The sequence below is a fragment of the Elaeis guineensis genome, chromosome 4 (genome assembly GCF_000442705.2).
Source record: "Elaeis guineensis isolate ETL-2024a chromosome 4, EG11, whole genome shotgun sequence".
NCBI classification, from domain to species: Eukaryota; Viridiplantae; Streptophyta; class Magnoliopsida; order Arecales; family Arecaceae; genus Elaeis; species Elaeis guineensis.
The window spans coordinates 119,438,291-119,464,650 of record NC_025996.2 but is presented as its reverse complement, the minus strand read 5'-3'; the positions used below and the strand labels follow the sequence as shown (position 1 = coordinate 119,464,650).

General features: G+C 34.7%; 1 protein-coding gene across 4 annotated transcripts in view; it reads right to left on the bottom strand.

Annotated features, from left to right (window-relative positions):
- The window catches only part of LOC105042729 (uncharacterized), a 33,630-nt gene that overhangs the window by 2,228 nt on the left and 5,042 nt on the right, over nucleotides 1–26,360 (bottom strand). For all 4 annotated transcript variants that reach the window (XR_002164424.3, XR_002164425.2, XR_012141029.1 and 1 more), the window contains exons 3-5: nucleotides 5,285–5,441; nucleotides 4,922–5,120; nucleotides 800–929 (exon numbers count right to left, since the gene is read on the bottom strand). Coding sequence is in view for 1 of the 4 variants with exons in the window: in XM_010920029.2 (XP_010918331.1) it covers nucleotides 800–929; nucleotides 4,922–5,120; nucleotides 5,285–5,441 (486 nt within the window). In the remaining 3 variants the exon portion in view is untranslated. The remainder of the gene's footprint in view (nucleotides 1–799; nucleotides 930–4,921; nucleotides 5,121–5,284; nucleotides 5,442–26,360) is intronic.

The window sequence follows — 26,360 nt, the reverse complement described above, 5'->3', positions numbered from 1 at the left end:
GCAAGTGGCATTTGGTGAACAATAATGAGCAGGTGGTTACCAAGAAAAATATATGGAAATTAACATCTTTAAGCTTACAGGAACAAGATGTAACATTGATCATCCCAATGCATTCATATGTAGAACATACAATAAAGAGAAAAATAGATGGATAGACATTCCAACAAGAAAATGAAAAATATGAGATTCAGGTACTTATTCACACAATAAATCAATAAAGTTAGCTGCTTCCCTGGTTGTAATTCAAGCAGTGGGCTGTGGCAGAGCATTCTTTCTTTCTTTGTTTCTTTTCTTTCTTTATTTATTTCCTTTTTTTTTTTTTTGATAAGAGAAGCTATGAGAAAGCTGCTTAGTATCTGGGTTCTAAAAATTAGAATTTTTGTTTTTTTTGCGATATGACTATTGGCCAACCCTGGCTATATTTTGTAGAGAAGTATGCTCCTAGTTAAACAAAAATAGATACATACACCTTCCACATGGAAGAGCAACAACAAACCTTTGGATGTTGTTTCCTTAAGTGTTTGATCCAAGTAATTCAAACTAGTATTGCTCCCACCAATACTCTCAAAAAGGAAAATGAAAATAAATCAAGAGGAAAAAAATCCAACATCATGAAAGAGACGTAACAATAAAGGAACTTCATCTCAGGATGTGAATAAGAACACATGATCTCCATTATACAATTATCTATACGAAAAAGCCAAGGTAAAAAAGGCTCAAAACAGAAACAAAATAGAGATGCTTATGAGGTAATTTCAAGAAGTTTATATAATGAATCATACACAGATAAAAGTATTACCTTGATAGGTCCATCAAGTCTATCTTGTTCATTGCCCAAATATTCTTGGACAAGCTTTGAAACAACTACTATAACGTTCTTCTCTGTCAGAAGGCAAGTTTCTTGAATAGGAAATATACGATGGCACCAGCTGTTCATTGAAATGATTAGCACTTTGATGACATATTATTTAAAGATGAAATCAGCTGACATATTAAAGCATGGTGTAGACAGTATGTTTGATACAAGAACTATGATACCAACTCGTACCGACCCATACAAACTGTACAGGTAAGGTATTGGGATGTATTGAGGTTCAGTTCGGTATATGAGTCGACTGCCCTGTACCACTTGGTATTTCCTGAAACTAGGTGCACACTATACCATACCGACCCATACCACCCAATTGCAGACACAACCATAGAAAAAGTGAATGAAAAGAGGTCTACATTTTGTCTCGGTATGGTGTGCATACTTTACCAAATTGATGACATACCGATATGGTATCTGGTCCCAAAATTACAGACCTTTTAAAGGATGCAATTCTTAATAAACATAATAAGATTTTCCCAACAGCTGAAGGGAACTTGGCCCATTTCACATATACAAATCACTTATTAGTAGATTAGATATTTAGAAGACAAATACATGTCAGATATAAAACTGAAAATACAGTGGACATAGATAATGCAAAAACATTGTTTTTAATTTTGTCGGAACATGTTTGCAAGTGTAAGGTGCTAGAAAAGAATGCACAAGCAAAGTAACTGACTATCTCAATGCAACTCGTATAGTTATTTTCTGGTAAACAATAAACAATTAACCATTTTATTTTTCTTTCATCACTGAGTTCTAAACATAATAAAAATTAAGTACCAAAATAGAAAAACATAATTCAAATCTATAACTTATAGTATTCTATCAAGGATGTTGCTTACGTATATTACTCCAAAGTTCGAATAGACTTCATTTTTACCCATTTCATATCTAGCTTGTAACAGATACAATAATTAACATGCTAGCTCCAGAAAGTTGGACCATAGCTTGAGAATTATTGCAGTTACCGTAATGCCCATCTCTCCTTGAGAAGCCTTACATATTTTTTAAAAAAATTATTATTTAAATTATTTTTATTTTTAATGTACTATATCATTTTTAATTTTTTTCCATATATCTAGTTTCTTTCCATCCATACTTATTGTGGTTTATTATCTCATTAAGCGTTTTTATTTTCTGAAATTGTATCTATATATTTCTAATTTTGAAAATTTTATTTTATATTTTACTTTTATTAAAAATGTTTGTACCTTTTGATTTTGCTTTTAAATTTATTTTTTTCTAATTTGTGTTTTTATTTAAATATATTTATTTTTATTCTCATTTTAGATGTTTGTTATATTTTATATTCGACCCATTTTATATATTTTTATTTCATTTTATTTTTATAAATTTTTAATTTACATTCTGATATACATTTTATTAGCATTCTGTATATTTAGTTTTACAATTCCAAATTATCAAATTCCTTTTAAGTATATTTTTCATAACTTCTGATCTGATTATTGTATAAATTAATTAGCATTTCTTGTTTTTTTATCATTTACTTCTATTTAACTAATTTCTTTCTAATTTTCATTCATTCTTATTTCCATTTTTGTATCTTTCGTTTAGTTTTATTTGTATTTTATTATATTATTTGTACATTTTACATTTGAATTCTTCTACTTTGATGTGTTATTTATTTGTTCATTTGCAGATTGTTTTGCACTTTTAGTTTCACTATGATTTTGTTTTTAATGATTTTTTTATTTCCATTTCCTTTTCCTTATGGTTTATTTATTTTGTTATACTTTATTTTTAAATTACTTGTTATATTTGACAAGCAATCCATTTTTTACTCCTATTATATTTTTCTTATTTTAATCTTTACATTATAATTTTTATTCTACTTTAGTTTATTTCTTCACTTCCATTTTTATATTTGATCTTTTTAATCTTCAATTTATCTAAATTTGCTATTTGCGTACTCATTTCAGCTAAAAGATAAAACAAATAGAATTTAATAAACAATGTTTTATTTTAACCAAGGATAAGCTGAAGCCGCTGAACTGGCTAGTCTAGGACGTATTGAACCAAACTAGTAAGGGACAGGCATGATTCAATCCATATTTTTGAGATGGGGTTGGCTTAGGGTTAAACACCTCCAGCTTATGCTTATTAAACCTCCCTCACAATGAGGCCCCCCTCCCCCCCAGTTCATGCTTATTAACCCACACGATAAGTCCCCTTGTTCCATCACCCCCCACACCCCGTGCATTTAAGGGTTTCCGATAAGTCCCTCCCTCTCCCTCTCTATTGCTCTGCTAGGGTTACGGTTAGGTTTCCCTCCTCCTCTCCCTTTCTCTCCCTCTTCCTACTTCCAGTAGGGCCAGGAATGGCATGGTATGGATCCATGCCATACCGAACTAGTTGTTGGTAGGTACCTCCAGTATTGGTTCGGCAAACCTCGATCTTAACTTTATTATCATTGTTTTATGAACAGTGTATTGCACCTACCTCTTTGTAAGTATCATTTAAAGTACCAAAATCCTTAAGGGACTCCCTAAGCATGTGGCTAACACCTAGGTATATGCAGTCTCTTCTGCTGTATACAAGAACAACTTTTAAGAACAATGGTTTAGAAAAGCATAAGGGTTAATGCATCTTACTGTGTTTAACCATTTTTCTTATGAGGCACATTCAAAAATTGTAGAAAAGCTTAAGATTTAATGCACATGTTGCTATAAATGCTAAGATTGTGGAGGATTATGATTAAAGTATAATATATTCTTATCTTGCCAATTTAGTTATGTACTAATGTCCTATTTGTGGCTTCAAACATAGTTCATGTACTGATTTTGATTAAAAGTTTCTATAAAAAGCTCTATGTTCCATCTTCATTAACATTTCTCTTTCAATATAGAGAACACAAAAGAATTTGATAAGAAGTTTGAATATCCACAACAGCAAAACCTAAACAAATTTGAAGTACAATGACAATAAGGATGCCTACCACCTTGTCACTCTATTGTTCATAATCCATAAGATCTGCAAATTATAGCAATGCAATAGAGATATTGCAAGACTTTACAAGCATTAACACATATACAAAACACTAAAATATCAAGGGTGGCAATTTACTCCACCCCATCAGGTATCCGACCCTAATGGGTGGGTTTTACCAAATCCATATTAGATCCAGGGCCAATACTGGCAATGGCAAAACTTGGCCTAAACCTGGCTTGGATATATGACTCTTCACACATCCTTTCCTGAGGCCAAAAAAAAAATGACTTGTATGAAAAAAAATAAAGATTTTTGTAGCCTTACCCAATCCGATCCGTCCAATCCGTCTCATTTAACTCCACCCGCCCCACCCCACCCCGAGGCAAGTACGGGGAGGGTACAGATAATGGCCTACCCGACCCATTGCCATCTCTACAAAATATTGATGGCCCTTCCTCTTTCACAACACTAATAGCAAAAATCTTCCAATTATTGAGATCTTGTTTCTTGTTCAACAAAAGATTTTTCCAGCTTTTCTAATGAGAATAAACATAGAAAGTAATAAGTTTTGGTAAATTTTGGAAAAAGAAAATAACCCCATAGGAAAAAAATTGTATTTGAAATCATGGATAATGTTCGTCCTTGTTTTTGTTTCCAATTGTTTATTTTCACTAGTCTTAAATAAAGAGTTTAGATTAGAAGTCATAATTCAAAATTAATTTCTCTATACATAACTAGGGGATCTATAATAAATTACAAGTCGAACTGGACAAATGTAAACCTGGAAAGCCTAGAGCATTAATTCCAAGTTAACAAGTATAGAAGATCATAGAGTCAACCATGACCTCCTACATGTGTCTATCTGGCCATGCTTTGCTCTCCAATAATTAGAGATGGAACGTAAATTTGCTGCAAAATACAGTGGCAGAAACAACTTTCAGATCATAAATCTCAGTGAACTGCAGGTTGAAATCACATGAATTTTAAGGGCATTCCTTATTGATGTATTTATAACTAAGGTTAATTGACAAGGAATGCAAATCATATGAAAAAAACCAAAATCTTATTATGTATGAGCAGTAGAAACATGCAACTTACAGAGGCAGCTTTAGCTTTCCAGATCCCAAAGAGAGAAACATATCTGACAATATATCAACAACATGATGGAAGTTATTACTAGGAAAAGTAAACAGAAGTAACCCGCTCCTTGTTAGCTTAACCAGAGACAGATCAGGCCTCCTTTTTACATTCTCAGTTGTCTCTGAAGATCCTAACCTGGCCTCTTCTTCCAGTTTACCTGTTTCAGAAGAATAAAAAGACATGCTATCTCATCTAAAAGATGAAAAATAATAATAAAAAAAAGATGTCATCGTTGGTTGCCTCTTGCTATCAGATGTTCAGTTTACTAGAAATGTAGTATCTAGTCAAGAGGGATTGTACTAAATTACCATAAACCCTTACCAGAAACTTCCAATACATTGATATCCCCATTTCTCTCAGCGTTTTCAACATTTCTTGGACCTATTTCTGAAGAACATATTTTCCTCTTCTTTGCAGGAACATTTGTGTCACAGGGCTCTAACCTTTCACAGTCTCTGCTACATGTACAGCCGACATACTGCACAAAATTGATAAGATTGTAGGTCATTGTAATAAAAATTAAAAATGCAAAACAATATAATGCCTTGGATCACAAGAACAGGAAAAGCAAATAAAATAACAAAGAAGGAAGAAATCCAAGAGCTAAACTTTTAATTGATCATCTGTAAAGGTGTAAAAATCAAAAAATTGGATCAGAAGAATAAGCTGTGAATTTTGATAATTGTTAATTTTATTAGATAATTATTACTTCTGCACTTCCATCAGGTGTAATCCTATGTTTCTTTTCGCTGCATCAGATTGGTATCTTAAACCCATGATAAATAAATGGAGATTATCTCTTTGTTAGTGGAAGTTCATGTAATGACTAAATTGGCTTCACATTCATTTTGCTGACACGTTTGCAGACCATGATACTTAATCAACAACTCCTATATGTTTCTCAGCCAAATCTTGCCATGGTGCATTCTTCTTGGTCCTTAATCAAGATTTTGTCACATACCAATGCTAAATTGATGAATATTATTGCTTTGTGATGCAAAGTAAATTATTCGTTACCTTAACTTTAGAAACAGTCTTTGTTTATATTGTTTTATATTGTTCTAGGTCAGAATAACATATTTATGGGTATGCTTGGTGTGCTGTGGGATATCTGGATACCATGTATGGACATGGCCACTTTATGGATAATTCTAAGCCAGAGTTTTCTTTATGTGATTTTCTCTAGGGAAACCTTAAACCAACAATCTACAGGCATAAAGAACTCCAGTATCCAAGACATCCTATAAAATGAGAAATCAACTCTGAGGAAGCCTAATTCAACCCTCTTATGCCATAGAGGAGTATTTTAGGATGTTACATAGGCTAGATTACTCTTATGTGTTGAAGTATTGGAGAAGATTAACTGATCTACTCAAATGATATGCACTAACTATGCTAGAGTTCTGCATATGTGATGCAATCAAGAGGCACATAAATCTGTGGTTCCCATCTGGTCAATTTTATTCCCTGTGGTTGATTTATTAAAAAAAATTCTGAAATGGATGATTTCTATCTGTACCATCCGGTTTGTTTGGACAGCTTCAAGAATATGAAGGAAAGTAGGCTTAGCTTGCATTGGAGCCCACAAAAGAGTTTGGTGAATCACTTCCATAAGTAAAGAAAATCCACTGTATAGCGGCAAGGAAAAAAAAAAGAAGAAAACTAAAGGAAAAGAGGCAGCCCATGGTGGAGTCAAACTGACAGAACTCCCTCCTCCAAGTCTGCGTTATATAAAGAGACAACATTGTCAGTACCCTAACATCAAAGGCTGCAAGACTAGCCAGCAAATTGGGAAATAAATGGAGGAGCCCCTACATGAAATGGGAAAAAGAAAAGATAATGTAGTATTTGCATAATGCGAAGTATGAGAAAACCTTTTGGAAAGTACAGAAGGAGCAGTTGGAAATCATTAAGCTCACGTCACATATTTTGTCTGTAGCATGTCTCATATTTTGAATAAATTAGATTTCTCCGGATTTAAGATGATTTTTCTAGAATTTTTACTTTTTTGGTTTAGTTTAGATGTTTCTCTTCTTGGGTGCATGCTAGACCATGTGCAAAGGGAAGGAAAAGGAGCTGCAAATATAAAGCATTTCACTTTATGGTCACACATTGGACCGAAGAGGACAATAAGGTTGCTTCACAAACCTTCATCCCTTTTTCTTTACAATTTGGTTCTTGGGCTCCCTTCTGGACCCTTACCTTGCCTCTACGCACATGGCTTGAGTCAGCTGATGATGCCTGCATATGCGCAGCACAAGCATGGGTCTAGTTTTTGGCCTAGCATGTGTGTGCGCTAACTTTATTCTATTTATTTTTGGGACGCAGCCTTTTTTTTTTTTTTTGCCTCCAATTGCTCTATCAGTGGCCAATTGATGGATGGCAAATACTTACCAGCCACCATCCCATTTAGCCATGGACTGTGATCCAAGAGGATCACTAGACTCATTGTGCTACTCTGGCCACTTTATGTTTACACAAAGTTTGGAAGCAAGATAAGTTACATCAAAAGCTGAATTACACATCTAAACTTCTGGAGGCCATAACTTCCCTGTAAGACATCCGATTGAGATCCTCTTTATTTGAAACTGGTAACTTTTCGAGATCTATTAAAGGGTTTGACATATGTAGCGACAACGGCATACAACAATATTTAGGCCTTCAATAGGATTGGTCAAAGTAAAATTTTCATTTTTGGAAAAACTTTAACCAAGCATAACTTATAATCTGGGAGAATTAGGCAAAGTGATTGAACATAAAATTGATATAGTGACCGAGATCAAGTTCCAGATAGAGTTTTAGCATTTAAGTATTTCCAGGAGTCATGGCTATTCTGAGAAAACCATAACCCCTTCCAACTAGAAGAGGAATCCAACTTGGATTTTATAAGACCAAACCTCATTAGCACAAATGGAGGTATTATAATCAATTCTATCATAGAATTAATAAATGAACCCACATTTGCAATTTTCTTGCTTTCTTTTATTTCCTTTAAGATGTACGAGTTGAGTTGCTTAAGAATTGCTTCCTTTTGCGAGAGGATTAAAGGAATTGCTTCCTTGTCTTCAATTGGATCTGACTATCCACTACCACCAATACCATACAGATGCCCCAATTTTAGGCTTTTAACTTTGCTGGACCAAGGTTTGAAAATCCGGTTTATGCTGGGCATGTTGGATCAAACTAGTAGGAAATTGGATCCTAGGACATCCCCAATACCTTGGTACCTATGGAACCAGGGCATACCACTTTGTAATGCTCAATACGTACTAGTGTCAGAGGACATCAACCTATGTTTGCTAGTCCCACACACTAGCAATAGGTCCTGCATCAAAAAAAGCTTTGTTTTTTTTTTAATGTAAAAAAAAAAAGCTTTGTTGTTATTTCTTGGGCGTTGAGAATGTGAAAGGAGAGTGCAGGAGAAAGAGAACTCTTCCACTCTTTGATGCTCCAATTTGCTCAATTCAACGTGGATCCAATCACTTCCAAGATGTCGAAGTCAAGGCAAAGTGCTCACCTCATCCATTTATTTGCATGTAGAAATGGCCAAAATTCTCCAAAAGTAAGTTTTTCTTTTTGACATGAATTTTGGATATGTTGTATATTGCGCATCAATATAGAATGTAGTATATCTTTTTCAATGTATATCTTTTTCTAATTGATTACTATGTGGATAAATAATTACTAAAAATTAAATAGAAGCAATTTTTTGAAAAAATGGAAGCAAGGAGCTCATTTCATTTGCTACAAAATTTAGATTCCAAACTAAACTTAGACCTAATAGCAACCACAAAAACATGGTATACGATATTGGATTGAACCATCTAGTTCGGTCAATATCATACCATACTTACCATGAATTGGATGGTTCATGGCAAGAAATGCCATATCGGGTCGAACCGGACCGGCGGCCAACCGATCTGATTCGATCATTTTTTCCAAAAAAATACCCGAACCGCACCGAACTGGGCGGTTCAGCACGGTTCGGAGCCATGTGGGCATTATGGCTCGGTTCGGTACGGTTCGGTATTGAACCAAACCGTACCGACAATTACATGTGGGGGTGGGGGGGCTGTGGTGGGACCTGGGCTATCATTTAGTGGCAGCCTAGATTCTTTCTTTGAGAGAAACCCGAAAGCTCTCTCAGAGAACTCCCGAGCGCTCTCACCTCTCAGACGTTCGACGACACGAGCCGAAAAAATTAGAAGAAAAAAAAAATTCTGTCAAATTGCAGCACTTCTTCGAGGAGATGCTGATTTTCGACCAAGAGTAAGGTAACGTATTATTTTTTTAATAAATATTTATTTTTTATATTTTTATGGCTAAAAAAAGGATAAGAACGAAGACGTAAGAAAATAAGAGAAAATCATGCCAAAATTTTATGATTTTGGTATGATTTGATCATATGTGATAGATCTTTGAAAGATCTATATGATGACGCTAAAATTATTGATTTTCATTAATTATATTTTTTTAAATATATATATATTTATTTGTAAAAAAATTATTAAACAAATAAATTCAAAAAATATAAAAGTAGAAATTCAAAATCATGTTTAAAATGATTCAAGCTACTTGAATCTAACCTTGGATTTTTTTGAAATTTTTGAAATTAAAAAATATTTTTATAATTATTTAAATAATAAAAAAATATAATCAAATAAAAAAATATGTAAAATTAGTACTATATTTTAGCTAATTCAAAAATATTATTTGAAGCATATAATATTTTTTTTAATTTATGAGTTTTAAAATTATTATTAAATTTTTTTTGAATTTATAAATAATATTTTTTTAATAATTATTAAACTGTCGTATTTTGTTATACTTGCAGAAATGAGTAAGAAGAAAGATTTAGAGCATGACATTAATTGATATCATTAATTATATATTTTTTAAATATATATATTTATTCAAAAAAATTATTAAAAAAATAAATTTAAAAAATATAAAATCAGAGATTTAGAATCATGTTTAGAATGATTTAAACTACTTGAATCTAACCTCAAATTTTTTAAAAAAAATTTAAAATTAAAAAATATTTTTATAATTATTTAAATAATAAAAAAATATAATCAAATAAAAAATATGTAAAATTACTACTATTTTTTAGCTAATTCAGAAATATTATTTGAAGCATATAACATATTTTTTTGAATTTATAAATTTTAAAATTATTATTGAAATTTTTTTGAATTTATATATAATATTTTTTTAATAATTATTAAACTATCATGTTTTATTATACTTGCAAAAATGAGTAAAAAGAAAAATTCAAAACGTAACATTGATTGGGATCATGGCGAGATGTTCTCAGCTCGACATCATTGAAAATACAAATGGTGCAACACAGAGTTCATGGAAGGGTGACTAGGTTGAAACAGCACCTGATTGGTGGTTATCCTGATGTGTCCATGTGTCGGAAATGCCCACAAAAAATCCGACAGTTGATGAAGAAACACTTTGCTGATTCGAAAGCAGTGAAGGAAAAGGCAAAGCAAAAGAAGGCAAAAGTGGATCGTCGAGCTGCAGAGCCATCTTCCTATCACTCTAGAGAGTCAGAGGAAGCTTCCACTTCAGATGATGAGAAGGCACAGATTGAGACTGCCATTCAGACGAGCTTGGATAATCAATATCGACAAAAGAAGATGGCCAAGTATAGAAAGCGATTTGGACCATCATACTTCGAATCGAAGTCTGGATCAACGATTAGTGGGAAAGAATTCAAGTTCAGGAGGACTACCTCAGTCAGAAAGCCTGATGGTAGAGGAAGCAAACATAGTATTTCATCTTTATTGAGAGCTTTTGGCAGTAGGAGGAGGTCCTCCAGAGATATTCCAATAGGAGCCACCATCCATGATTTAAATCCACATGCTTTTCCCAGCAAAGATTCAAAGCAGCAGAGGATTGATATTATGGTAAAAAAAAGATAAGAAAGATATGTGACGAGCTATTGGATCATGATTTCATTTCAGCCATATTCCAGCAAATGCAGCAGATAATCCTTACTATCAATCTGCCATTTCAACCATAGAGGCTGCCGGCCAAGGTGTAGATTCGTCAAAACCTAAAGACATTTATAGTCAGCTTCTTGACAGTAACAAGAAGGATCTGCAAAGATGGATTGCTTCTTACTAGAATAAATGACCCACATACGGACTAATAGTGATGTGTAATGGTTGGACCGATCCACTAGATGGAGCATCATTAATTTTTTGACATACTGTGATGGAAAAATATTTTTTCACAAATTAATTGATACTTCAGATAAGATGCACGATGCTGCATATATCCTTGGTCTAATGGAGGTGATTGATTCAGTGGTGAGCAATATGTCGTACAAATCATCACAGATAATGGGCCACAATATAAGACTGCCGGAGAGTTGCTGATGGAACGGCGACCGCAGATATACTGGACTCCATGGGCTGCACATTGCATTAATCTTATATTGATGGATACTGAAAAGATTCGTAGGATACAGCAGGTAGTGGAGATTGCCCAAATTATTACTAGATTCATCTACAATTACACGGGTCCTTTCATTGATGCGGACGTATACTGGGAGAGAGATCTTGAGATCGGATGTCACACGATTTGCTACCAACTACATAATACTTGATAGTCTTCTTCAGAAAGAAGCAGCCTTACGTCAAATGTTTGTCAGTACCGAGTGGCAAAAGAGCAGATATGCAAGGGCCGATACTGATGGAAGTCATGTGGAAAACTTGATGACAAATCAGTTATTCTGACAGTAGGCTGAGAAGATAATGAAAGTTATTAAGCCATTATACGAGGTGCTTCGCATTGTGAATAGTGAAAGATACCCCCAAATGGGCTTCTTGTATTACATGATGGAGAGGATAAAAAAAACAGATCAGTGAGAATGATCCGAAGCATGCTTAGGAATCATTAATATCATTGAGCACCGTTGGGACTATCAGATGGGTAAAGATTTGCATCTAACCGGTAAGCACGGATTCAAAAATACTTTAAAATATTTCTTTTCTTATACTTGTAAAAATGTACTTAATCAATTATGAAATTTATCTGCAGCTTATTATTTGAATCTGAAATTCCAGTATACCATTCTTACGATAGATATAGATAACGAACTTCTTGCTGCTCTTCGTAATGTGATATATAAGATGGTGTCCTATCCCGAAATCGCATCTTTGTGTCTGCAAGAGATATGCTAGTTTAAAACAGATGTGATTATTTAACTGAATTCGATCTGTACTCAACGATATATTTTTAAATTTAATAAATATATTTTTTTTACAGACGAAACAGTTTAAAGAGGGATCAGACAGTTTTGGAGTCCCATCAGCTGTCGTACGCAAAAAGCAGATGAATCCAAATAAATTACATATCAATAATGAGCAGCATAGATTGACATCATATGCCTAATAATATCATGAAATTTGATATGTAATTTTGCTTTTGCAGCTGAATGGTGGATTTATTTTGGAATATCCACAGAATATTTGAGAGATGTGGCTGTCCGCATTCTTTCCCAGACGGTCTCTGCTAGTGGCTGTAAACCGTAATTGGTTGACTTTTGCCTTTATCCACAACAAACAGAGAAATCGTCTGACACAAAAACATCTCAATGATCTTGTCTATATTCACTATAACCTGAGATTGATGCTAAAATACGTTCAGGAGAAAGTATAACTGAAGTACACTGATCCGACACTAGATTATACTGACGAGGATGATGATCTGATCATCGGATGGCTTGCAGGTCAGCAGCAGAAGTTAGAGCTTGATGAGCTGGGGTCCCCTCCACGACCAGCCAGTGTGGTAGCTAGGGAGATCAGGATGGATCCAGGACAATGGACAGAAAAAAAAAATTCCACATAAGGTTCCAGCTAATCGGCCACAACCTGAGGGGACACAGAGGACTCATTCATCACATAACTCGATGTCCGATATATCCTCGCAGAGGTTTGAGCGATAAATATTTAGACGAGGTTGACGGTCAGTAACAAGATATCCATCCTCTCAATCATAAGAAACTCAGTCACAGAGGGGCACAAGAGGAGAAAAGAAAAGACAGTTGCACGTGCACCACTCTCGAGAGTACAAAAACTATCAGGCTTAGATTCGGATATCAGAGAGAGTAATGATGGTACTAGTAGTAATGTCATGGATCTGATGATCAGGAAGAAATTGGAGGACAAGAGACCACTACTTATGAGACAACCGTAGGGTGATATTTGATTCATCGGTGAGTCTCAGTTTACACATGCCACACAAGATAGAGACCATGGTGGACGAGTCAGTAAAAATCGTAGGGAGCCAATTTCATATAGACGACAGGCTCCTAGAGGTCATTCAGCACATGATGCAGCTGCAGACGATCTTGCACGTGTAGGATCCATGGATGTATCTGAATCATCCTCGCATTATGGATCCTATTATCCGCAGCCATCTTATGATCCATATGGATATGGTGCATCTGAGGCATCATCTTCTAATGGTTACTATCCTATGCAATCTGGAGCATCTTACGGATCAGATTTTGCTACTGATATATTTGGATGGACTCTTTTACAGTCATACCATCATTCCAAGGATACTTCTTAGAGCTAAAATTTAAGTGAGAGATATGAGATGTCTTACAATCCAGAGAGGATGCCTTATGGGATGAATATTCAGGAGTACAGTGTTTTTTGATTAGAGGGATGGACTGATATTCCTCCAGACTATGCCAATAATCCAGATATCTACGAGCATCATAGACACTCGACGAAATATTAAATACAGAGCAGATCTCGAGGTTAGTATATCATTTTTTGTGCTTCATACTTTAAAAATTTAGATACATTTTAATACATATTTATACATTTTCTTTTTAATTTTAGAATGATAGAGTTGTAATATAATATAAATAAATATATATTTAAAATTTTGGATCAACATTCCCTGTACCACTACTGAACTCAAAAATTAAAACCAATTATATCAATAATATGCAATATAATGTAATTTTAGGATTATAATTATGAATTAATAACTTGGAGATAAAAAAAATAAAATAAAATAAAAAAAATTTGTACCGATACCGAACTGATATGTTGGAGAATACCATGTGTCGGTATAGTATCGTACCGTACCAGCCCGATGCCTGTACCGGTATCGGTACAGCGGATCTTGGTTCATGGTATGAAATGGGGATCCAATCACTTAGTTCCAGACCTCATTAGGCCAAATCGCTCGATTCTGATCCTTATCGAGGTTAACTGCTTAAAACCAAGTTGTTTGGCCTAGTAAGGGCCTGGTTCGAGCTTTGATTAACCCCTCTTCCTTAATAGCTAAGGGTGGCTTAGCTCGGTGTAGAATGGCATGGTACCAATGTAGTACTGTACCAATCAGCCACTAATATGCAATCTAATATTGATACTGCAAACCTTGCATAAAATAACAAAAAATCAGTACAAAAACAAGAAAACACCAAAAAAACAAGAAAAAGGTAATCCTAAAACTAGAAAAAAATACAAAAAAACATCAAATGAACAAAAAAAGCAGTTGGTGCCGACACCAAAATTATAAACACTCCAAGTTAGGGGTGAAAGTAGCATGAATATTATCCATCCGGATTCGTTTTCGTATCCAAATCAATCCGGATATAGATAGAAATTTAAAGATCTAACTAATATCCGTATCCGTATTCATATCCGTAAAAAAAAAAAATAGATATGGATATGGATAGACAACTATCCAATCCGTATCCGAATATCTAAATCTATATGTAATTCTATATAATTTTATATAGTACTTATTAATTTTTAAGAAAAATATACAACTATATAAGTATATTTTTACTTGATTTATCATCTATTTAATAATATTTTTGATTCCGTAGCCATAAAGTTTAATTATCTAAGTAATATATGTAATTATATCCATATTTTCAGTATCCGAATTGTATCCGTATCTGTTTAAAATAAATATAAATACGAATTTTTATATCCGAATAATATCCGTATCCATATTTGTATTCGTCAGACCAAACAAATATGGATATGGATATTGTGGTATCTGATCCGTAGCCAATCTAGTTTCAACCCTACTCCAAGTAACATTTTAGACCTCACAATATTCCTAACCTCCATATAACCCTAAAACAACACAAAAGAAAAACTGTGCTAGTACAATATTTGGACCATACGACACACCATATGTTGGTTTTGTAGTGTATCAATACAATATTGACCTAGCTCCCAACAAATAATAGCATTGTCATTGGTACCTGTTAGATACTGACACTTGGATTACTTCCAACACTCAACACTTTAGACCATCAAATCATGAGGTCATTATCATTACACATCTAGAGTTGGATTCGAAAGTTATCAACTCTAACATGATAATAAGCAAATGTTTTACAAGATTATGGACTCCGTTGTTAGAATCGTACGAGTCGCGAGTTGACTCGTACTATTCACGACGATTCACAGCACGACCGAGTCGAACCGAAATGGTGAATGGGGAAATGAGAAGAATCACACCTGAATCGCGAGTCCGTCGGCTAAGTCGTGTGACTCGAGAGATCATCCGATACCGTCGAGTCGGAAAAAGTAAGTTTCGATGATAGTTATTCACCATTTTTGAAAGCCGAAGAGCTAGGGAATCAAAATAGAAGTCAGATTTTGGCAAAATCTGCTTTCAAAATTGGTTCGGAGAAGCAAATCAAAGAGATTTCTCACCTCCGTCTTCTCTGACTGCTTCAAGCCTTCGAAGACTACGGCAAGAAGAAAAAGAGGTCGTGTGGAGAAGAGGAAGCCTCGAAGCCTTCGAAGCATCGCCACAAGTTCGCCGTAGGTCCGATAGGTTCCTCTTTCCCATTGCTTTCTTTATTTCTCATCCTCGGTCTCTTTGTTTCTTTTCCCGGAAGTTTTTTTTTTGATCAAACCGAAGCCTTCTTCCCCGATCTCTCTGTTTTTCTCCCGAAACCCCAAAGCTTTTTTTTTTAATATCGGAGCCGAAGCCTACTTCCCAATCCCTCTGTTTCTCCCCTGTTTCTCTTCCTCGAAGCTGCCCGAAACCCTTTGTTTCTCTTCCCCGAAGCCGCCCAAAACCCTCTGTTTCTCTTCCCCGATGCCGCCTGCGAACCCTTTTTTTTTCCCCGATCGGACCGAAGCTCTCTCTGGGCTGTGGTCCCTCTTTTTTTTAAGTTGGCCATTCTTTAGAAGCTTCAAAACCGAGAGGGGAATTGGAGATGAAACCGAGAGGGGAATTGGAGAGGTCCAGTGACTTAGTCCCGTTCCGGTTCCGTTGCCACCAACAGGCAACAGCCAACAGCCACTTAAAAGGATGTTTTCAGTTTCTCTAGATAGTTACTTTCTCACTTAAACCCCCATCCAAAAAAATAAATAAATAAACACAGTAGTGACAGTAAGATTAATTTTTTTTTAGTAATTTTTTTAACAATTTTTATTTTTTTAACAGGGATTAACTTACATACTTTACAGTGAAATTGTGTATTATTATTTTATTGAATAATAGCATCTAGAAAAAAATCTAACATTGTGGATCCCACTTGGAATCATTGCAAAAAATTTGATGATAGCAAAGGGGCGATGGAAATCAATTACATCTTGTATGCAATTAGTGTAACGAGTTTTTGGAGAGGAGTGAATAGAATGAAAAATCATCTTATGGGTACACATAACAATGTTTCTCCTTGTACTTAAGTTCCTGAAGAAATTCAGAATTTTTTTAAAAATTTGTTGGGGGAGAAAGAAATAAAGAAAAATTTGGGTGATGATGTTGAGTGCTTTGAAGTGGACGAGCCAAATGCAAAAATAAGGAAGGGAACTATGGATTCATTTATGATGAAAGAGAAGAGAAATGTATGTAAACAACAGACAATGGATGAAATGGTAAAAAAAAGAGAATCAATGGTTAGAGATATTTGTAGATTTCTATATGGACATGCATTAGCATTCAATTTGGTCAAAAGCCCTTTATTTGCTCAAATGATGAAATTTGTTGGAGAGTATGGGAGAGGATTGAAACTCCCTTCTTATCATGAAGCTAGAGTTACTTTTTTGAAGAAAGAGATAGAAAATGTTAATAAATGTTTGATAAAATATTAAGATGAGTGGAAAAAAATGAAATATTCAATCATGTTCGATGGTTGGATTGATGGAAGAAATCGGTCTATTACTAATTTTTTTGTGAATAGTCTAAGTGGGACAGTGTTCCTCAAATCATTGGATACCTCTGATATTAGTAAGGATTCAAATAAGTTGTTTGAATTGCTTGACAGCTTAGTAAAGAAGATTGGAGAGGAAAATGTAGTTCAAGTGGTGACAGATAGTGCCTCTGCTTATGTTGGCACGGGTAGACTCTTAGAAGAAAAGAGAAAGCATCTTTTTTGGTCTCCATGTGCAACCCATTGTTTAGATTTAATACTTAGTGACATTGAAAACATTCCAATTTTTTTTAATACACTTGGCAAGGCAAGACAAATTACAACTTATATTTACCGCCATACTTGGATTCTTAGTTTGTTTAGAAAATATTCTAAGAACAAAGAATTGACAAGACCGGCGGTTACTAGATTTGCAACATCCTATCTCACTTTGAGAAGCATACTAGACAGGAAAATTGCTTTAAGGACTATATTTGCTTCAGAGGAATGGTCAAGGAGCACTTATGCATGCAAATTGGAGGCTAGAAAAGTTCAAAAAATTGTATTGAGTGATAACAGATTTTAGAAAGCTGCAAAATATTGTTTGAAATGTGTCCTTCCTTTGGTAAAAGTGTTGAGACTGGTTAATGGAGATGCAAAACCAGCTATGGGTTATATTTATAAAGCAATGGACAGAGCAAAGAAACTAATTGGCAAAAATTTCAACAATGTTAAGAAGAGGTATGATCAGATTTGGGAGATAATTGACATTGGTTGGGATTTGCAACTCCATAGACCACTCCATGTGACAGCATATTATCTTAATCCCAAGTCACACTTTTTTTAATTTATATTATTTCATTAATAAATTTTATTATTTTAAATTTAAATTTATTTTTTTATTCTTAACCTTTAGGTTTCAATATGATCCTAATTTTAATACCGATGCTGAAGTAAAAATTGGATTGTTCAAGACAATTGAGAAGATGTATCCAGATGTTGAAACAAGAGTCATCATTGATTCACAACTTGAAAAATTTAAGAAGGCCGAAGGTTTATTTGGGATGGACATGGCGGTACCAACAAGAAATAAAAAACTAAGTAATTATAATTTTAATTTTATGAATTTATTTTTACTTGTCTAATTTAAATTTAATTTATCTTATTTTATTTGTCCAGCTCTATGGTGGGAGAGTTTTGGAGAACAGTGCAAAGAACTTCAAAGGCTAGCAATTCGAGTACTAAGTCTTCCTTGTAGTGCCACTGGATGTGAAAGAAATTGGAGCACATTTGAACATATTTATTCCAAAAAAGGAACCATTTGGAGCAACAAAGATTGAATGCCTTGGTGTTTGTCAAGTACAATATTCAACTTGAGATGAGACAACAAAAAAGACAAGAAAAAGGAGAGACGACATTAGCCTTGGGGATGATTATGATGACTGAAGATTTTATTTAATTTTTTGAGTGAATAGTGAATTAGTAATACTTCATGTTTACTTTTAATTTATGTTTTGAACTTAGTATTTTAAACTTATCTATATTTTTTGGACATCTTTTTGAGTATTCATTGACTAATAGATTGGTATACATTTTGATTGTGCTTTTTGTTATTGAATCTTATGATTCGATTCGCGATTCGAGTTAAGGCATAGGCAATTCACGAGTCGAATCCCGATTTGACAACATTGATTATGGCTTATGGAGTCATGAAGCATAATTTTTTTATAAACTTAAGGAACAATGGAACTCACCATTCATTATTGCATCCATTAAAACATAATTAAACATAAATACATAAGATATGGATGCATTCTCTTGTCTAGCTTCTAAAAGGTTCTTGTGTTGGGTTCTTCTGGTCGCTTGGATACTTTGATGCTCATGCAATATGTCCAAGTAATGATGGTTTCCAGTGTCATGCAGCTAGTAGTTGTGGCATGTTGATGCCAACTAGGCTATTGCCCATTGGAGCCAAATGAAAAGCAGCTCAAAGTGCATTGCAGAGTCCATGGAGTCTCTGTATATGAGGGCTGCAAGCTTGGATTGAAAAATAACTTCTCCACCACCTCTACTAATTATCAAGCCAATTCTCCCTTATTGTTTTTGTTTACTCTTTTCTCAGTTACCAGCCTTGATGACATTCTTCAGCGATCATTCGATAAAAATTTTGAGTCACTTCCTCTCCTTAATATTTGATGGAGCATTTGGATCATGTTTTGCTCCACTAGGACATGCCTATTGGAGGAGTCACTAGATAAAAGGTGGTTGTACCTTGGGAGCCAAGTTGGCGCATTAACTAGATGAAAGCATGTGACAGAACTCTTAGATCTAAGAACAAGAAACCTAGATCCTATGCTAGGCATCTTGTTTATTTTTTAAATCTTTAGCAGTTCACCTTGCTTGTTTTTCTACATATGTGTATGCATGTACATATATATCTTTTTCTCAATTTTGTCATCATAAGCAGTTTACAAAAAAGAAGCAACCTTTTATTCAGAATGCCAATTTTTTGGCTGGAAATTCCCAACACCATGTTATCCATGAAGCAATTGCCTCACATTGGGCGTAAAAGAAGAAAAATGAAAAGAGAGGAGATGGACAAATTGTATACCACAATCATAAAACAACTACAAAAGGTCCAACTTTCATTTATATAGCAGTTTTGTCCCCTAGAATTTAAGATGCAATTATACAGTTTGCATGAAAGAAGAAATTGTAAATCTTAAGTCATCAGATAACAAATAAACAACCTAGGCTACAAAAATAATGGACTCAAGACTAGCTTCAATAAACAATACAAAGGCACTCCTAACCAACATAACCACCAGCTACACTGCTACACCCTATAGCTCATATAAGGCAAGTTTTTAATAAAGATAAGGGACTGTTTGGTTGCTTGTTAGTTTCTCTAAAATAGAGAATCATTTTTACACAATTATCTATAGAACAGGTTTTATGAAACACAGTAGACCTGTCTTCATTAGATTCATTTTTCAGGTTCTGAAGGTAAAATAGGTTCCATGGAAGACAACTAAATAATATTTTGTTTCATTTTTTGTTTATCTTTATCATAAATCACATTTAGTAAAATATGCCAACCAAAGAGACTCTGAAACTTGTGGCAAACATATGTTTGTTCCCGATAAAAAAAGAAAAAAGACAAATGTTATAGTTGTAAGCATAGATCATGTATTGCATAAAAATTAGATAAGTTTATGTGAATGTTATGGGAAACTCATATGGTGTTTTATCCCAATGTTTAGGCTTTGTCTTTTAATTAAGCAATTCTTTTGCTTCTAGCAAATTTAATCTCAAGCAGTTTTTTGGTTTGATAAGATCTGTTGTTTCTGAACCAAGTGAATCATGTTGCAAATGTGTTTTATCACAGATGGCAAATCCATAAGCCTACCTTGAATAAAAACCCATGTAACCCTACAAGAAGCAAAACTTAGAGCTTAAAATAAAGGACTACATAATCTACTTACATGTATTTCCAACACTAACCATAATCTAATGATGCTTATAATGATTCTAATAAGATATTGGTGGTGTACCTTCAATGTATGATATCTTTATTCATCTTTTGGTCCCATGGTTTTATAAAGTTGCATTAGAATTAGAAAGCAAAGTATCAGCAAACATACTTATTCACAGTTTTATCGAAACAAATAAAGATATATGAAGAGTAGGTATGTGAATCTATTTGAGCTGAGCTGGTTTCTAGGATCATACTATCCTCATTATGGTATCTTTGGTTTCACTATCCATAGTTTTGTCTGGTTCAAAATAATTTTTATGAACAGATACCATAAGAAATATAAGGAGAGGCTTAAGATAGCAAACAAGGTTTTACATGTCAATGGGACGGAGGGTGTCCCATCTATCCCATCCCATTTTTGTGAGAAAATAGGACCAGGATGGGTTCGGGACTCCGAAACCCATCCATGTAGGGAGAGAAGAAAGAGAAAAAAAAAGGAAAGGAAGGAAGGATGAAGCAAGGAAAAAATGAACGGAGAAAGAAGGAAAAAATGAATCGAAAAAGAAAGGAAGGGAAAGGAAAAAGAAAGAAAAAAAAGAAAAGAAAGGAAGGTAGAGCAAAAGAAAGAAAAAAGGAAGAAAGGAAAAAAGAAAAAAGAAAAAAAAAGGAAAGAAGAAGGGAAGAAAAATAGAGGATATCTACCGAGATGCATGACCGGGACTGCAGTCGGGATGAGACAAGATAATGCAGCATCCCATTCCATGGAGAAACTGAGACACCTTCATCCAATGAAATTTAAAACCTAGATAATAAGTACATGATTACCCAATATTTACCCCAACAACACCACCTCAAATTTATGCATGCAAATATGAATGTAGTTGAACTTAAACATCCCCTTAACCCATCAAGTTTTAAACATGCAGGCCTAACTCGACCGCAAATCTATTAGAGCCCCAACTACCACACCACAACATATCAAGGGCTAAAGATATTGACATTACAGAAAGGATCTTTAGTTCTTTACAATCTTGTAGAAATAAAAAAGGACTTTTGGAAGGGTAGATTCAAGTTCAACATCATTAAAGTTATTGAACCTTTGAAGTTCTTTATGATGAAGAGATGAGAGGTAGTAATTTAGATAAAACAGGATGAAAGAACATCAAGGATAGAAAGTAGAAGGATGAAAGCTTTGCCTTTTATAAAGGACAAGATTATCAAAGTGGCCCTTAGACTAGTGGTACATGGATACTCCAAAGTTTGGGTTTTCTAACATGTTGGACACTAGACAAGCTTAATGACACAGCTTGACATTGTACTATAAAAATATGATGCCATCACCATTATGCACCTACTTTTAGGGCAATGCCTAATTCTAACATAACAATTAGCAGCCATTTTGTCAAATTTTATGAGAAGAAGGTGCATAGGTCTAGCTTGGTATTCATTATATGCATGCATCCAATGTTTTAAGTCTTGGCACCAAATCCTATACCAATACCTTACCAGTATGAATTGGTATGATAACAGCACACTCCCATACCAACACATGCACATTGTTGGAGTCAGCATCATACTGTATCATGTCAGTATGTTGGGTGTACTGAGGCCCTGTACAAAAATGGTGCTATACTGGGTCATTAGTATATGTCCCATATGAGCTGATATGAATCGCTTTTTTAAAACCTTTCATACGCCAATATATATTTACACATATATAAAATATACACATGTTTCATTGTCTGATTTTAGGAGATTTCCATGACACTTGGACACTTGAGAACTGCGTCATGTGTCCATGCAACATTGCCTCAAACCTTGTGGTGTTGTACCAGAAAAAAATTACACAAGTAGAGGAGAAGGAGGTCAATAATCCAACATTGGCAGGAGACAAGATTGAGGTCAGATTGCTGTTTTCAGAATGGCAGTAAGTTTTTTTTTTTTTCCTGTTTTAGAGGGTCTAAGGTGGAGGATCCTCATTGAAGACCTTGGATGGTCCATTAGAATTAGTCAATTTTTAAGTGATGGAGTGGAGGGCCTATGCCTTAGTTTATACCAATTGTAAGTCAAGGAATCAAACCACTTATTGATGAAGGTCTAGACTAGATGTGGACATTTTTTCACTTCCAATTGAGAGACAATGTTCTACAAATCCATATTCCCAGATGTGCAGCCACACATATCTGGCTTTAATAACAGTTTAAAGGATTGAAGGGATTAGCGTTCAGCCAAAAGGTGAGAATATTTCAAAATACATTCACAACTAAGCTAAGTCAACAAACAGCACATTTTCGAAAGAAAAAAAAAAGCCTCTAGTCATGCCACAATAATTTATAACATAAATGAAAAAAAAGGTGTAGCACTTCACTAGAAGAGTTTGGACAGCTTACATTGATATTGCATAACCCTTAAAACAACTGGGAACTATAGTCCATCCCATGCAATAAGGTATTCTCTGACACTCCAAAAATTCATGCTAAATGCTGATACTTATGGCTTATCTAAGTTGGAAAGCGCCACAAACTTTGCACCATGTCCAACTTTCCATAAGTGTTGGCACTCTCGTTGAAGTTTGTGCATGCCATAAAGCTATATGATGTTTTTGGACAAGATTATATGACATATTTCAGAAACATTTCTTCTTTTAGAAGCTCATAAGTTTTGGACATTGAGTTTGAATAGAATCCATAAATATCTCTTATAGAATATCCAATTGTTCATTTTAGGTTTAACATATGAGAAGATGGCATTATTCCAAACATGTTAAACTTATTCACGGCCATACGTAAACATGGGCATTGCACTCACATGGCTTCCACAATGTAGAGTGTCTGCTAAAACTTAAATGGTTATTTCTCCAACCATTTTAGTGGAGATTTTGTACCAAGACATAGGTATGTTTCATGTTTAACTAGTCAAATTTTGAATCCATCATACAGAACCATCATTAGAATGAGAAATGCCGATTAAAGGAAAATATTTCAGGACTAAACTCTTATATATCCCATAGTACCATAGTCGGGAACATGCTTGGTCATAGAGACTGACTACAATCAAGGTTAGGTTGCATTACAAGGAATTCACGTGAGACATTTCTGAATGAGGATACAAACATGATTAGAGGTGTAAAACATGGATCTAGGTATCATTAATTTATTTTATCATGTTTTCAAATACAATACTCACATTTATTATATATGAATCATTTGTGAAAGTCCTTGGATATAAAATTTTTTTTTGTAATAGTATCATCATGTGATTTAGTGTCCTCACGGCTGCAAATCATAGGGGCTAAGGTTTATACATTGACTAATCAACCTAAGGACCATTTGGGGATAAAAAAGAAGGCGATAAACTGCAAATAAATATCATGAGGGAAAGAGAAATTTAAATTATTCTCTCACTTTCGGGGACCTAACAATAGTTAAACATCATTTTATATTTTGTTGTTGGTAGACAGTATCTATGTTTTGACTAAGACTAACCTATCAAGGCGATAAGATGAGATAGACAAAAAGTCTTATTAGTATTGACACTTATCTTTCTCACCATTTACCAAATCATTCTACCAAGTGATTGCCATACCGACCCAAACTAGATAGTTTGGGCCCATAATGAATTGAACTGACACCAAGTCAGAATGGTGCAAATTCAACACTCTCACTTGGTTCGCTTAATAACCCTCCCCCTTGCAGTTCAATGATTCAAGAGAGTTTGAGGCTCTCTCCTTCACACTCTCTCTCTTCCTGCCCGATGATCCCACTCTCTTCTAAACAAAAAACCCTCACAGGTAAGCCTCCCCCCACTCCATATCTCTCTTCATCAAACAACCGTAGCTCCCCCCTCATTTATGTCACGAAGCCCTCGCCGATAAGCCTTCTCCCCATTGAATGGCATTAAAAGTGGCATCTCTCTCTCCCTTGTTCAAAGCCCTTGTCCTATCAAAGCTATCTTCTCAATTCAAAGAAAGATTCAGTGAGTCCCCTCTCTCTCTCTCATCCCTATATCATCGGATCCAAAGCTCTCAAAACTATCGATCGATGGATCCAGCTAATCTCTCTCCCCCCTCTCTCTCCTCTTCTCTCCCTCCCTCTCCCCCTCCCTCTCTTTCTTCCCCTCCCCCTTTTCCCTCTTCCTCTCCTCTCTCTCTCTTCCCTCTCCTCGTTTCGATAAGCTCTAGCATAGTTAGGTATGAATGTACCATACCGAACTAGTCGCCAACTGGTACAACCCCTTGCACTGGTTCAACAAACCTTTAAATGCTACCTTTCTATCTTCATCTCTTTAAAGTCCCTAGTTAGAAAATAGGGAGAGCCACACTCTTATAAGTCTAGGCAATCAGCCAATATAATGATTCACCCATAATGCTTGATTATGGTCTTTTTTATAAACTTCATAATTGATTGTTAAATAGACTAGTCCTAGTTTCCCACAACATTTACTTGGAGATCAGCCATCCAGAATTTTCAGAAATTGAAGTATCGAGTAAAATTGTCACACCAAAGCTCTATCCCTCACTCCGAACTCCTGATCATTTGGAACCAAGATTTTACGTCCCAACGGGATAGGGGCCATCCCGATTGTCCCATTCCATTCCTATGAGAAAAAATGAGACCGAAACAAGATCAAGACTCTGAAACCCATCTATGTAGGGAGAAAAGAAGAAAAAGAAAAGCAAGAAAGGAAGATGAAAGGTAAAAAATAAAAGGAAAGAAGAAGAATAAAAATGAAAGAGAGAGGAGTTGAGAAGAAAAGGCAAGAAAGGAAAGAAGGAAGCAAGGAAAGAGGAAGAAGAAGAAGAAAAAGGAAAAAAGAAAAAAGGAAAGGATAAGAAAAAGAAAGAAAAAAGGAAAGGATAAGAAAAAGAAAGAAAAAAGAAAAGAAAGAAAGAAAGGTCGAGGAAAAAGAAAGAAAAGAAGGAAAGCAAAAGAAAGAAAGAAAAAAAAGAAAAAAAAAAAAGAAGAGATATGGAGGATATCTACCGGGATGCATGATCGGGACAGCTGCCGAGATAGGACAGGATAATGGGGCATTCTGTTGCATAGAGATACCAAGACACCTTTGTCCCACAAGATTTCAAACCTTGTTTTAAACTATAAGCAGCATAATTTCATGATTCCTTCCATTAAATCTTTTTTTAGCTCCCACCGCTTTCCTTCTATAGCTTTTAAAAAGTTTTTGTCATTAATTCTTTAAGAAGTTTCCTTTGTCATATGAGCTCATTGAATATTAGTGCACAACCCTCCAATCTTATTTGAGAGAACCCACACCCCTAGAAATCCCAGATACCTAGTTTTAAAGAATCAACCAATAAACACCAAAGAGGAAAGTAAATGTTCCTTGAATAGATTAATCCTTCATGCAAAGCAAAAACAAGGGGTGATGCCAATAGTACCATCCTGATGTCTAAAGACAATTACAAGGAGTATTGTCTTAAGTCATTATCATGCAAAAGTTTAAGCCTTAAGCATTAAAAAAAAGTGTTTCAAATAAAGGAGCTTTTCTCAAAGTGTGATGATGAAGAAAATGATGGCATTGACAAACAAAAAAAATAACCTTCTTGAGTTCATCTCTCGAACCTTTACTCCACATCATGATAAGCAATACGATCACTTTTAAAGGAAGCAAAATGTGCCATGCATAAAGCAAATACAAAATGCCTATTGACCTATTGCAAGCAAGAACTCAAATCACCACATGACTCTCGTCATTGCCCATTTTCCATGAACATCTTTATCCTTAAAACTCCTAATTCATTTAGAAATCTTTACCGA